General features: G+C 47.3%; 1 protein-coding gene across 5 annotated transcripts in view; it reads left to right on the top strand.

Moving 5' to 3' along the window:
- Positions 1–51: 51 nt before the first annotated feature.
- plecb (plectin b) overlaps positions 52–12,341 on the top strand; it is a 78,744-nt gene continuing 66,454 nt past the window's right edge. For 2 of the 5 annotated variants that reach the window (XM_055503462.1, XM_055503451.1), the window contains exons 1-2: positions 52–384; positions 1,732–1,927. In XM_055503462.1, coding sequence (XP_055359437.1) covers positions 1,735–1,927 — 193 coding nt within the window. In that variant the 5' untranslated portion in view covers positions 52–384; positions 1,732–1,734. Of the gene's footprint in view, positions 385–1,731; positions 1,928–6,781; positions 7,000–12,341 lie in introns of those variants that run through there. The other 3 variants (XM_029129523.3, XM_055503461.1, XM_055503454.1) reach the window with 3 other exon arrangements.

Below are 12,341 nucleotides of genomic sequence, written 5' to 3'. Positions count from 1 at the left end.
GACGCAGCCGCGTCCCGTTTTTTCCCTGCGATTGTGAAGACGACGCCGTGTCGTCGCGCAGCGGATGCGACCTTTGAATGCGGACGCGTCGCGATGCCGCGGGGGAAACCGCACGGGCGGTCGGCGCGAGGGGAGCATCGCAGATGACTGCGGATTCCGTCCTCTCCAGCCCTGCCTCTCGTAAAAGGAGTGGCTGTTTGAACATTAGACACATGCAATGCACACACACACACACACACGCACGCACGCACGCACGCGCACACGCGAGGCTTCTGTGCTCCTATTTGTTTTGGCGATAGCCTGCAGGACTCGTGCTGAAGCGCCGGGACGTGCGTCCATGGCTGTTTGACGGGCTTTTACGCGCTGATCCAGCACAGCAGGGAGGTAAGACAATAAGTGACGGCTCTGCTGATGTGTTCGGATGGATATTGACCTGCCTTACTACTCACACGGTTCTGCTGCTGTGGGCATCGCTTCGCTCTAGCTACTGTACTGTCGGTGAGGCCGGGAGTTACAACGTGCAGGTGCAGCAGGCGTATTTGAAGCGGACTAACAGATTTTTCACTTCACAATAATCCCTTGTTTGCATTTGCCTCTCATTTGACGTTATGAGGTGCCATTTAGTTTTTTGCATTACTCTATAAACCAAGAGGAGCTGATGGGACGGGTTTTTACAGTGTCTTTCACTTTAAAGCTATCACTCACTGACCCTGACTAAATCTCCTGTGACTGTTTCTTAACAGCATTTGAGTTTGTTCACTATCGTCCAGGGTCAAAGGTTATCGCCGCCAACCTTTGCCCCCCACTTATGTTGTTCTGACCCGGAAACGAGTAATCAAGCAGCTCCGTGCACATTATTTGTGTATCAGAGCTGCAGATGCTGGAACAGGGGTTCATCTGTAACAGCGGGTGTGTCACTGTCACGACTTTGGCTGATGAACGTTTGAGTTGTTATATTGACAGGAAGTTAGGTGAGTGACAGAATGTGTCTGCAGGTGCCACCTCACTTAGTCTGTGTTGACAAAGCTGTGGTTCTTCCGTGCTGGGTGTAATTTATGGACGTGTATACACTGTGAGCATCCACCTTGTTCTCACTTTTAAAGTTTGGGGCGACTGTGAGCGTAGCGGCTCATCAGTGGTGGCTGTGATGTGGTTTGAGAGGATTTCTGTTTCCGTTTCTCGCTCTCTCTCTCTCTCACCGACTCTGCCAATTATTGGCCAATATTTAATCTACGTTTAATCTACAGCTCCATCGCACTGTCACTAACACTCCTGGACTTCATAGTTGTGCTGTACATGGATGTGAGTCGACTGGTGTGCTTTGCATGGGGACAGGTGAAGGTCTGTGTGAGCTGTTATCAGGCAGCTCCATGTGCTGCTGATAGGACTTCATTGTGTGTTCTCCTCTGCATTTTGCATTTTACTGCACTTTAACCAGTCTTTTTTTCATTTTATCTTGCCCGACGTCCTGATGTGAGGTGACCACATCAAACTACTGGCCATGGTTAGCTTCTTTGCTCGGTCGAGGTTCTCCCACGCCTTGGTTCTATCTTGGTTCTTACATGATACTTTGCCAATCAAATTATAAGATCTTGATCAACACCTGTTCTCTGTGCATGACACAATAGTCTTAACGTGGATACTAATCATTGCAACAAACAAAGTGGTGTTTTGCGTCTGTGCGATAGCTGTGAACAGGCGTTGAAGCTAAACTCCTTCTTTTTTAAATAGCCGATGGCGACCCGAAAAACCCGACGCAGTGACCCAACCCCGCTGGAGGAAAGCTACGACGGAGACAAGAGCAGCGCCCCCTGTCCCGGAGATACGCTGCCCTGGAACCTGTCCAAGCACCAGAGGGTGAAACGCTCCAAGTCCTCGTCCGGGGAGGTTCTGGATGCAGCGGAGAGGGCTGTGATCCGCATCGCAGGTAGGACCACGGACCGCTCAGTCTCCAGCGTGTGCTGGCGTTGCCCTCCAGGCTGCAGACCCAGATACAGACATCTAGATGGTCTGAGCTAGTTAACCAAAGACACTGGGGACATTTGCATCCAGTTTGGACCGTCCACTGGTTTGCTGCATCAAAGATTAGCAGAGCCTTGGTTGAAGCTGGAAATGTGATAACTCAACCAAAGTGAAGCTGGATATTTCCCATTTTTGTCAAATGCGTTTTTACTAGCATTGACTTCTTAAATGTGTGACCTATAGCAGGGACTTGGAGATCAGCTTCAATGAGCGTCCAATGAAAAAAACAATCATCATCATCCTAAAATAACAAGCTAAAAAGCTCTGATGAATGCACATTAGTAAGTATGGCAACGCCCTAAGTAAAGCATAGAACAATGTACAGTATTAATTACATTAGGGCTGTTGTTTTTTTGGGCAGAGCTGCACACAGTGTGTTGCATATTTTCTGGACGCTGAGTGTAGATAATGTTTTGCAATAGCCTTTAGCTGCATTTACGTTGCCTTGACCAGCCTAGTGGAGCTTTAAAGGCCAGAGCACTTCACCTTGGAAATGAAGGAGAAAATAAAATAAATAACCTTGTTGACTTACTGTGACATACTGCACATGTGCTCGTGTCAAGGCTTTCATCCCTAATTCAGGGGGTCGGACAACGGTGGCATTATTAATTCATTTTCATACACTAACACTCCCCGATGCATGTAGCCACACACTCCACTGAAATGTTCACACATCAACGTGTCAAAGGCATGAGATCATCATCTCAACCTGCTGTAGAGCAGATGTTCGCTCGCTCAGTTAGAACTGGAAATTTAGATATTCATTGCATCTTTAGTTTTTTTTTATATGTAATATGTTTTGGCATCAGTGTTTCATTATTTATGAAGCAGACTGTAGGTCCTGCTCAGTGAAGGCCTCATGTATTATGAATCAAAGAAACACATTAGAAGTACAGTAAATATCAGGTCCAGTTCATTAACAAGACATTAATAATTTAGCGAATTTAGCGAAATTTAGTTTATTTTTTTTAATTCACTGCTGAGTGTCATACTGTGAATCTTATTATTCACGGTGCTATCAGCCCTTGTCTGTGACACACACGCTCTTTAGCAGAGTGGAGCCAAACAGGCTGGAATACTCGGCTAACACTGTCCGGTCTCGTAGAGAAACAGCGTGAAATAAATTCTGAATGTGTGTTTGGGGTCAATTCCAAGTGGTGTCACCATTAGTGACTCAGCAGTCACGATAGAAATACAGCGCTGCCTATGATGAACCACTGAACTGGAGAATCATGATGAGCATAATTATAGCAATAACTTTATGATATTGTCAGATATTTTTTAAAATATCATACATCATCACGTGTAGACTTGAGATATTCATTCTGTCTATGGGGACGTTCATACAACTTTATCACTCACACCCACATGCTGTACTCTTTTGTTCATCAGGAGGCCAGGCCAGGTCAGGCTGCGTCACCTCATGGGTGAGGCTTGCACAGCAAACCAAATCCCAGCCTGCATATACTGTGGGAAAAGGATGATTTGATCCCTGCTGATTTTGTGGCAAGGTGCACCTTCCAAGTGATGGGATTTTGCTCCATGCTGGTGTATTGTTTGGTGATTGTGCCTTGTCTTGTGTTGGTTTGAGCTGACCCATCAGTTTGTATTCCTTGTCTTAGACAATAAGCAGCCCAACAGTTGTGTCTTTCTCACCAAGACATGGTGTTAAGTTGAGGCAAGTGCCACTGGATCCTATCTCTTAAAGTTCTCTAGCTGCTGTGAATAGGAAAGAGCAAGCTGGGATGAACTAGGATGAACATGGGGCCCTGATGTGATTCTGCTGGTAGTGGAGCTACAATACAAAGAAAGGAAAGAAGCACAGTTAATTGGAAGCAACATGCAGCAATATTGATGTTGATTGTGTTTTTCCCTGCTGTAAGCTAAAACACCGAGTTATTAGTGACGCTCATGCTGCATCTACTGTAAACATGTAAATAGAGACAACACTCTGCCCCCTAGTGGAGCATTTGGACTTTAGTTTAGCTGTACAGTACTGATATTAAATGTGAAAACTCTGATAACTCACAAGTGTGTGTGTGTGTGTGTGTGTGTGTGTGTGTGTGTGTGTGTGTGTGTGTGTGTGTGTGTGTGTGTGTGTGTCTCCAAGCTGTACTTACAATGCAAACCTACCTGCAGAGAACTGCTCAATTATTAATGCAGAGTGTATGATATGATGCAGACTTCCTAACCTGTACATGCACACTGACCGTAAACACACACACTAAGGAGAAAGCGGTGGAGATTCAAAGTGTTCTAAATGAGTGCAGATGAAGTTGGTCCTCTGTAGACCCTGTAATGGGACCAGAGAGAAGATTCTCGTCCTGCCGTAAATCTCTTTAGCGTTCTACAGGCAATTAGACCACAGACACATTCAAAACTCCCCTTGCCCCAGGCTGCTTTCATGCCTTCATACCAGTGGAATAAAGCAAGTTTAATGGAAGCATCAGGCATCAGTACTGTACAAAGACATTCTTTCATATTGTGAGTGTGTTGGTCTCAAGCTTTGTTGTCTAGTTGTGTGTGTGTGTGTGTGTGTGTGTGTGTGTGTGTGTGTGTGTGTGTGTGTGTGTGTGTGTTCCTGGCCCTCATAGATCACTGCTGGTGTGGGCCCAGTGAGCACAGCTATTGCTATGCAGCTACTCATCCGCCCAGCAGGTGGCAGCTTTTATTAAGGGGCTGCTGGGCAGAAAGGCCTTCAATGAGTCATCAGCTCTTCTCTCACACTTGACTCAAATACTGTTGACTACAGCTAGATTTACCCGTGTCCCTTTCTTTACAGAGCTCTGCGTGATTGCTGACCAAATATTACCCACTATGAACGAATTTGTCAGACAGAGCAGCATTATTAATGCCATTTTTTACGACTGTGACCTTTAAGTCACTCCCCATTACAGTCTAGCACGGAGACACTGCTGAGCTTTTGTACTGACAGGGCCATTCATGTGCTGTGTATTTGTTGTGGTGCATGTCCAGAAGAGGGAGCCAGGCCTGTTTCCGCGCTGGACACCAGTCCCTTGACTTAAGCTGTAGTATTATTACAGGAACATTGCATTAGGATTGCACTATGCTGAACGGTCAAACTCTGGTCCCAGCTCACTGGAGCCTGTCAGATGAATCCACTGAGCACATTAGCTCCAAGGATAGAAGCAAATTGTGCAAGCAAAGGGCTGAAAATGAGTTTTTCCCCAATAACAGTTGTCACACTGTTGTTTAGAGGTTTGTCATTTTCCACAGCCAGACTATCAGTCTGTGTGTGTGTGTGTGTGTGTGTGTGTGTGTGTGTGTGTGTGTGTGTGTGTGTGTGTGTGTGTGTGTGTGTGTGTGTGTGTGTATCAGCTGTGAGCGTCCCCCTTGACACATCTCAGAGCAGCCCAGTGTGAAAAACCTTCATAATATTAAAAGTGCGGCATCGTCTGTCTGGAGAGTCAATTCCACTAGAATATTAAACAGTAGTAAACAACAACTGACCATCTTAAAAGCTCCTCCAACCTCTGAGGAATGTGAATAATGGATATTATGAGCATATTATCCCGAGGGAAAGACGGCGTGTGCTGTGCTGTGTGCCAGTCATCCTCAGTAATTACTTCCAGGTTCCGTACAGGGCTCAGCCCTCATCGGTGCCACTTGATGCTGGACATGTAGAGTACATACATAGAAATGAATGGGACCGATGCACATCGGACAACGTGTCCTCAGATACCCTGTCACTGAAAACACCACAAACGTACACAAGTCTAGCAGGAAGAAGTAGTGGTGGGATTAGTTGTGTGAATAAGTCTGTTGTAGGAACACGCGTGCTGTATGCAGAGTTTACTGTAGACTTATCGTGTTTCCTCTCAGGAAAGTGTCCTGGCTGCTGTCAGTTCGGCCTCAGCCAAAGAAACGCCTGCTAGTCAGGCTGAACCGCAGGGTCTTTACTACACTAACATAGTACAGCAGACTCCATTGAGCAGAAAAGCACGTGTGGGGGATATTCTGCCTCTTCTTCTATATTCTTTTTCTACTTCGCTCATCATTGTTATGATCCGTGTCATTGTAAAGCACATTGAGTAAATTGAATGATGAGTCCGTGAAGTCTTGGCCCGTGTCGCTGTTTTACCCAACTCCTGTTTGTGCCTCTGGCTGCTCGGGGGGCTGAGTCTGGCATCTGTTGAATATGCAGCGGCCGCACAGCGATGGTCCTGGTGGACGTCAAGGGCATACAGTATCTGCACGCTGCAACCTCCTTTGCATGTACTCGTCGCCCTGCTGGCAGGCGGTCTGTCAGCGGCGCGCTGAAAAACTACTGCCTGGAGAGTGTTGCTGCAGCACAAACAGGGCGCACAAACCGCTGGCGTCTTCCTTTTACTGTGTCGTTTAATAAATGAAAAGGCCGAATGAACAAGTACTCACTCTAATTTGATTTGAAGACACTTAAAGTTTGTTTTATTAATATTTCAGAAAAAACGTGTATGCATAAAAACCTAATTTAAATACAGCTTCTCCAGAGCCAGAAGAAAATGAGAGATTGTGGTTGTGTGTTGGTAAATCCACGTGTGTGTTTGCCGCTCCGCTGTATGTGTCTTTAAGAGGAGGGGCCTGACATTTATATTAGTGTTTGTGAGCAAGGCTATGGGAGGGTATGGAGTGTGTGTGTGTGTGTGTGTGTGTGTGTGTGCGCGTGTGTGTGTGTGTGTGGCCCTGGACTGTGGAATGAAGTTGAGCGCTGTGGAGAGTTCACACACAGCTGAGAGAGCAGACGGAGGACAGCACATGCTGCCTCACACACGGCCGGACGCGCAGAGGGAGAAGCCGACCTGCGATTTAACGGCGAAGAAGCTCGACGAGGAGCAGCAGCAGCAGGAGGAGGAGGAGGAGAGGAAGAAGAGGCTGAGGGTGCCGGCATGGCCATGTACGAACCCGCCTACCTGCCTCCCGACGCCGAGGAGCAGGACTTCATCCAGGCTTACGAAAACGTCAGGGAGAAATATAAAGGTACCGTCGGCTCGTCGTGTTCACGTGGCGACGACTACTTATTAAAATTAGATGAATTACTTATACTTATTAAACGCTGTGATGGAAGCGGCGTCTTAACGTGTGTAGGAGGACGGCTGTCATTTATTTGTCTTCGTTTGTTTTATCATCAGGCTCTGCACAGGTGCAAACGTGACTATTTGCATATGCACCCCGCTGTGCCGGTCCCTTTGGTGTGTGTGGGTGTGCGCGTGTGTGTGTGTCTGTGTGTGTGTGTGTGTGTCTCTGAGTTACTGATTGCTGCACATGCTCGCTGTCATTCCTCCACGCTGCCTCTCAGCGCGTCTGTGTGTGAGGGAGTTCGGTGGATTAACAGGAGGGCTTCGCTTTGATATATGACCGCGGCGTCAAACAGGCCCTGCTGACCTCTGACCTCGGTGGGACTAAGGCGAGGGCTTAGCCGAAGTCCGAGGGCTCTGCCCATCGTTGCCCTCCGTCCAGTCACAACAGAGAGACAGGTGCTGAAATTCATTAATGCTCCACGGGGAGTTTCATGCTTTTCCTCTCAGATTCTCATCACGTCTTATCCCTTTCATCCCGTTATCTCATCAGCCGTGCAGTCCGGCACGCCTCCGCTGGATTAATGCGCATAGTTTCCTTTTTTTGGAAGTCTCCGCATAGCACAGACGTCGAGGTGGAGACATGAAGGTGAAAGCAGATCTGCATCCGAGCAGGCGACTCCCCACGCGTCCCCTCGCCGTCGCACTTTCGCTTTCTTTGAGTCGTGGGATCGTCCAGGTGCTTTCATTTACCACCGTCAGCTCCAGTGTTCACATCCTTCCACTTTTGCTTCCAATAGGTGTTTTTCATGCTGCGTGTTTTCATCTGTTCCTTCTGACAGAACATCAGGAAGAGGAAGAGTTCCTCTATAAATATTGCCCCAGTTTTCTTTCATTTTTTTTTCCTTCAGGACTGAGCTTCACTGGTGCTTATGTTTGCACGTTCGTCCCTGTCAGTGGGTTTATTTGTGCAGCCTCGTGTCCATTTTTAAATATGCATTTGCATGCCTTTGTAGCCTCTTACACAATTAGTGTAGACAAACAGAGGGCTCTGCATTGGCAGTTTCCTGCGGCTGCTTCGCTGCGGTCCATTTACAAGGCCTCCTCGCAGTAGCATCACATTTAGCCCGATGGCAGCACAGGCTGGATGAGCGCGGTGTAAACGTGTGTGTGCGCTTGTCCGTTTGTCTAACGGGGGGTAATGGGGAGCAGGAGCTGGCTCCGTGGCAGGTGTTTATGTTCCAGACGTTCCTTCCTCATCCACGTCTGCGCTCCTTTTTAAGGCACGGTGTCATCATTGCCAGCGCCGCTCAGCTCTACGGCTTTGTTACTCTCTCTCTTTCACTTTTAAAACCATGCTTTTCATTTCAAATCACGACGCATAAAGCTTTTGAATTTTGCTGTTCTCCCCTTTTAGTGGTCCAATTCCAGCCTACTAGTACTGATGCTGTATGTAAAACCTTAGCTAAATGTTAGAAGGCTGTCTCTTGGTATCTTTAACATGCTGCCGTGCAGAAAACATTTGCCTGTAATCGCTCATGCTTCCTAGATAAAGTGACACACTTTAAGGTGCAGGTGTTTGCATATCTGAATGCAGGCCTCAGCGAACTACACCCATGTATACGTGTTCTATATTGGTAATGTAGAATAAAATCATATTGAGCTAATATTTTTCGTCTGAGTGAATCAGTCAGTCTGTACTTTCTAATTATAGTCTCGCTGCCGTCTCTGCCCTGGACGCCCAAGGCCTGGCCGTCATCCCACTGTCCTCGAATGCAATTTGTGCTAGCAGCTGATGTTACTGGGCCACCTGAGCGGGGGACTGCGCCGGGGGTCGCAGCCACGACCGGCATCCGCATTTTGCCCTAATGTGTGCGCTGAAAGGCCTCGCGGGGCTTAAAATACTGCACCCCCTAAATATAGCCGGGCCATATTCAGCCGGCCAATTACAGGCATTTGTGGCAGGTTGATTGTGTCCGCTGGGTGATTTAAAATTCACTGCATTCTTGGCTGATAAAAAGTTTGGGACTTATTGAAGCTACATGTACACTCTTCAATTCTTTGATGTCTCACAAGAATCAAAACCGCGATCTTTAATCTTTATCATAGTGGATGAAGATGTATTTATCAGTATGCTTTGATACACATACAGTACAGTAGAGCCAATCTTTCTGTGAATGACTGTAAGCGCTGCTATTTAAGGGATGTGTGGACAGTGACAAGTGTGTGTGGGAAGTGGCGTGTCACATACGTCTGTGAATTAAGCCGGGAGGCGCGGGAGCGGCTTCGTGTGTGGGAGTATGGGAGCCTCAGGGAGGAATATGTGTGTTTGTGTTGTCCCATCACACACAGCGACTCATGAATGTTACTCGTTTGGCTGCTGGGAAAGGTCGCATGATTCAGAAATGATGTTAGTTTCCAGAGTCCGGCAGCTTTTCAAGGGCCAGAGCTCTTACCTTGATAATAAGTTAATGGGTAACGGCCATATTGTTCACTGTTCAACTACAGAGAGATTGGTTGTCTATGTATGGTTTATTTGCATCTCTACTAACTGTATCTGCGAGACGATGTAGATTGTGCCACTGGGATGGAGGAGAACGTGGAGGCCATCAGCATAGTGTGTGATCACAGAGGAGTTTGACGGTTGTAGTCAGATCTGAGGCACAGCAGCCGTGCTCTGTGTGCGTCCCTCACCTACATCCTGGAGCTTATTCCTCACTCAGACAAGAGGCCGGGTTCAACCTGGACAGGTCAGTCCAGTCCAGACGCAAACAACCACACAAACTCGTCTGCGACATCATGCAGATATTTTCACACTGCTGCCAGTCATTTTTTCTGGATCATGAGGATCTAAAAAGTTCTTACATTTTCCAGTGTTTAACAGATTTTAGTGCTGTTGATTTTTTGACCCTGGATTCCTTCTGCTTTAGGGCTTTAAAAAGAAAGTCCAAGAACAAATTGTCTTTAGTTATAAGAATGAAATTAAATATGATAATTATACAAGTATTGCTGCCAGTAAAAAAGTGTGCAATAGTTTAATACTTATTACTACAAACACAAAGTGATGGATTCATACTCAGCCTTACACTGACGTCTGTGCCATCGGTAGAAGTCTGTGGTGTGAGTTTAGGTACAGTAGCAGAACTTTTCAGGATTTTTCCTCTCATTGGAGCCAAACGGTGCCGTTGGAGCTGAAGCTGCCGCGCAAACATGGAAGGAAAATCCCATTCATGGAACTTTTCTCTTACTGTATTTCTGTTATGTGCATTAGCGGAAATGAAGTGTCACATTAACCACGAGGCTTTGATGCTCTCTTTTGTGGGCAGATGGCCCAAAAAGTGTGGGTTTTCCTACCTCTCACATTTAGTTGGTGCGTGCCTGGGACGGATCGGCAGTAAGTCTGAGCTCAGGTCAGGGGTTGATCTGGGCCAGGCCTTGACAGCCTCATCTGCCTTAGGGTTCCTTTAGGGCCTTTTAAGGGAAAGAATGAGAGAAACTCTGGAGGGATGCTTCCCAAATCTGCAGGCCTTCCTGTCAAACACAACACGTTAACCGAGCAGAAGCCGCTTGTTGTTTTTCTCTTCAATCTCTGGTGTTTTACGGCTGTTAGTCCGCGAGCGCCGGAACGCGAGAACGCACGGAGGCTGCGATGCTATGCTACCGATACAGAGAGAGATGGACGGTAGTTATTTGCCAGGGAGCTTGGGTTTTTAAGGACAGGATGTGAGTCATTAGCTAAACACGTTCGAAACCAGTTTGATCATCATTTCTGATGTTTAAGCAGCCATTTATGGCTAAACTACCGACATGCTAATTTTAGCTCTTGGACATAGAAAAGAAGACCTGGCACAGCCTGAAGATTGTCTTGTAGACAATAGAATAATAGATGAAGTGAGGTCTAGAGTGGTCACATACATTTTAGAGTTTGATTCAATTGTCTCATATGAAAACAAGTTATTACCTTGTACAAGTTATGCTCCGGCCTGAATGTCTCACAATGATGAGTCAGACACACGTCCTGTGCTGATGTTTCTGTTTAATTTGGCATCTTTATTGCACTCGACCTGTGTAATAACTTCCCGTTTAGCAGATTGACTGGCAGCCGTCACTTCCCGGCGCTTTCACCCATCGCGTGCCAGCGTCAGACTGGCTTCCTGCTCCTTTCACACAAACCAGGAGAGCTGTGGTGCGTTAAGGGTTTTAACGTCGGAGGTTCTTCCTGGCTTTTACAGGAGGCGAAACACATGGGGAGGGGGATTCTGAGCCTGCAACACCTGGATTAACCGACACAAACAATGTCTGGGTCTGCACAGCTTTGCACTGCAGGGCAGGGCTGGGATCCTTTATTGGGCCCACTATTAGTCTGGGATTGTTGCTGTAAGGCTGCAACAAGCTCTGAACGTTTAACAGAGAAATCAAAGAAACATCCCGATGCACTGCAGCTTACAGTAACACACACACTCACGCTCATGCAAAGCCCAGATACTGTAGATGGGAAGGTCCATCCACCACCTCCATAGCAGGGAGAACATTCCCTCCCCCTCATTTCCCAAACCTCCCTTTGAAAGAAGCTAGTAGATTTGGAAATCTTTACGTCAAGGACATTGGAACTAGTTACTTAGTTAGTTTCAGCTTTCCCACAGTAAACTCAGGCCATTCAATAAACATAATTAAGTAAATGCTGACTGTGTACCGGCTTTATGATGAGCTCTTCCAGTAAGTGAAGTACCACATGTTCCACTGTAGCAGGAATTACTAGAAATCTGAGTGTGCGCTGTGAGGGAGTGCTCTGTTGAAGGAAGACAAGACGTTTTTGATAGCAGCAGTAATTCTATTCACATTGAACAACGTCCAAGTTCCTTTTGGAAGCCGGAGCAAGTGGAAACATCTTGGCTTTATTGCCCAAAGGACTTAAACGGGGGTTATTACAGTGTGAGCGCTCATTGGAGGATAATGTGCCGTGTATTAACGGGCAATGATGGCGCAGAGCGTCACAGGCTATTTCCTGGCCGGGCCCCGGTCCCGCTGCGCTGGAAGGCGCTGACTTTACTGCCAGTCAGTGGCATTCGGAGCAACTGGAGCCAGCCAGTGTGACACCGTGTCACTGCACCGGGCAGGAATGCCGCGGCAGGTCACCCCACACAGCTGACGGCACCGGGGAATGTTCCCGCGAGCACCCAAAGGCACACAGACGCCCCCGGGGCCAAGAGACCCGCCTGGAGGAGAAACCTGCGGCATTTCGGATCATCTCTTTTGGTCTGGGATAGCGAAGGCGAAGGGGCAGCTCCAAATACAGGAGATGCA

The sequence above is a fragment of the Betta splendens genome, chromosome 16, assembly GCF_900634795.4.
Source record: "Betta splendens chromosome 16, fBetSpl5.4, whole genome shotgun sequence".
In the NCBI taxonomy this organism is placed as follows: domain Eukaryota; kingdom Metazoa; phylum Chordata; class Actinopteri; order Anabantiformes; family Osphronemidae; genus Betta; species Betta splendens.
The sequence above is the reverse complement of the archived record's forward strand: the minus strand, read 5'-3'. Positions and strand labels throughout refer to the sequence as shown.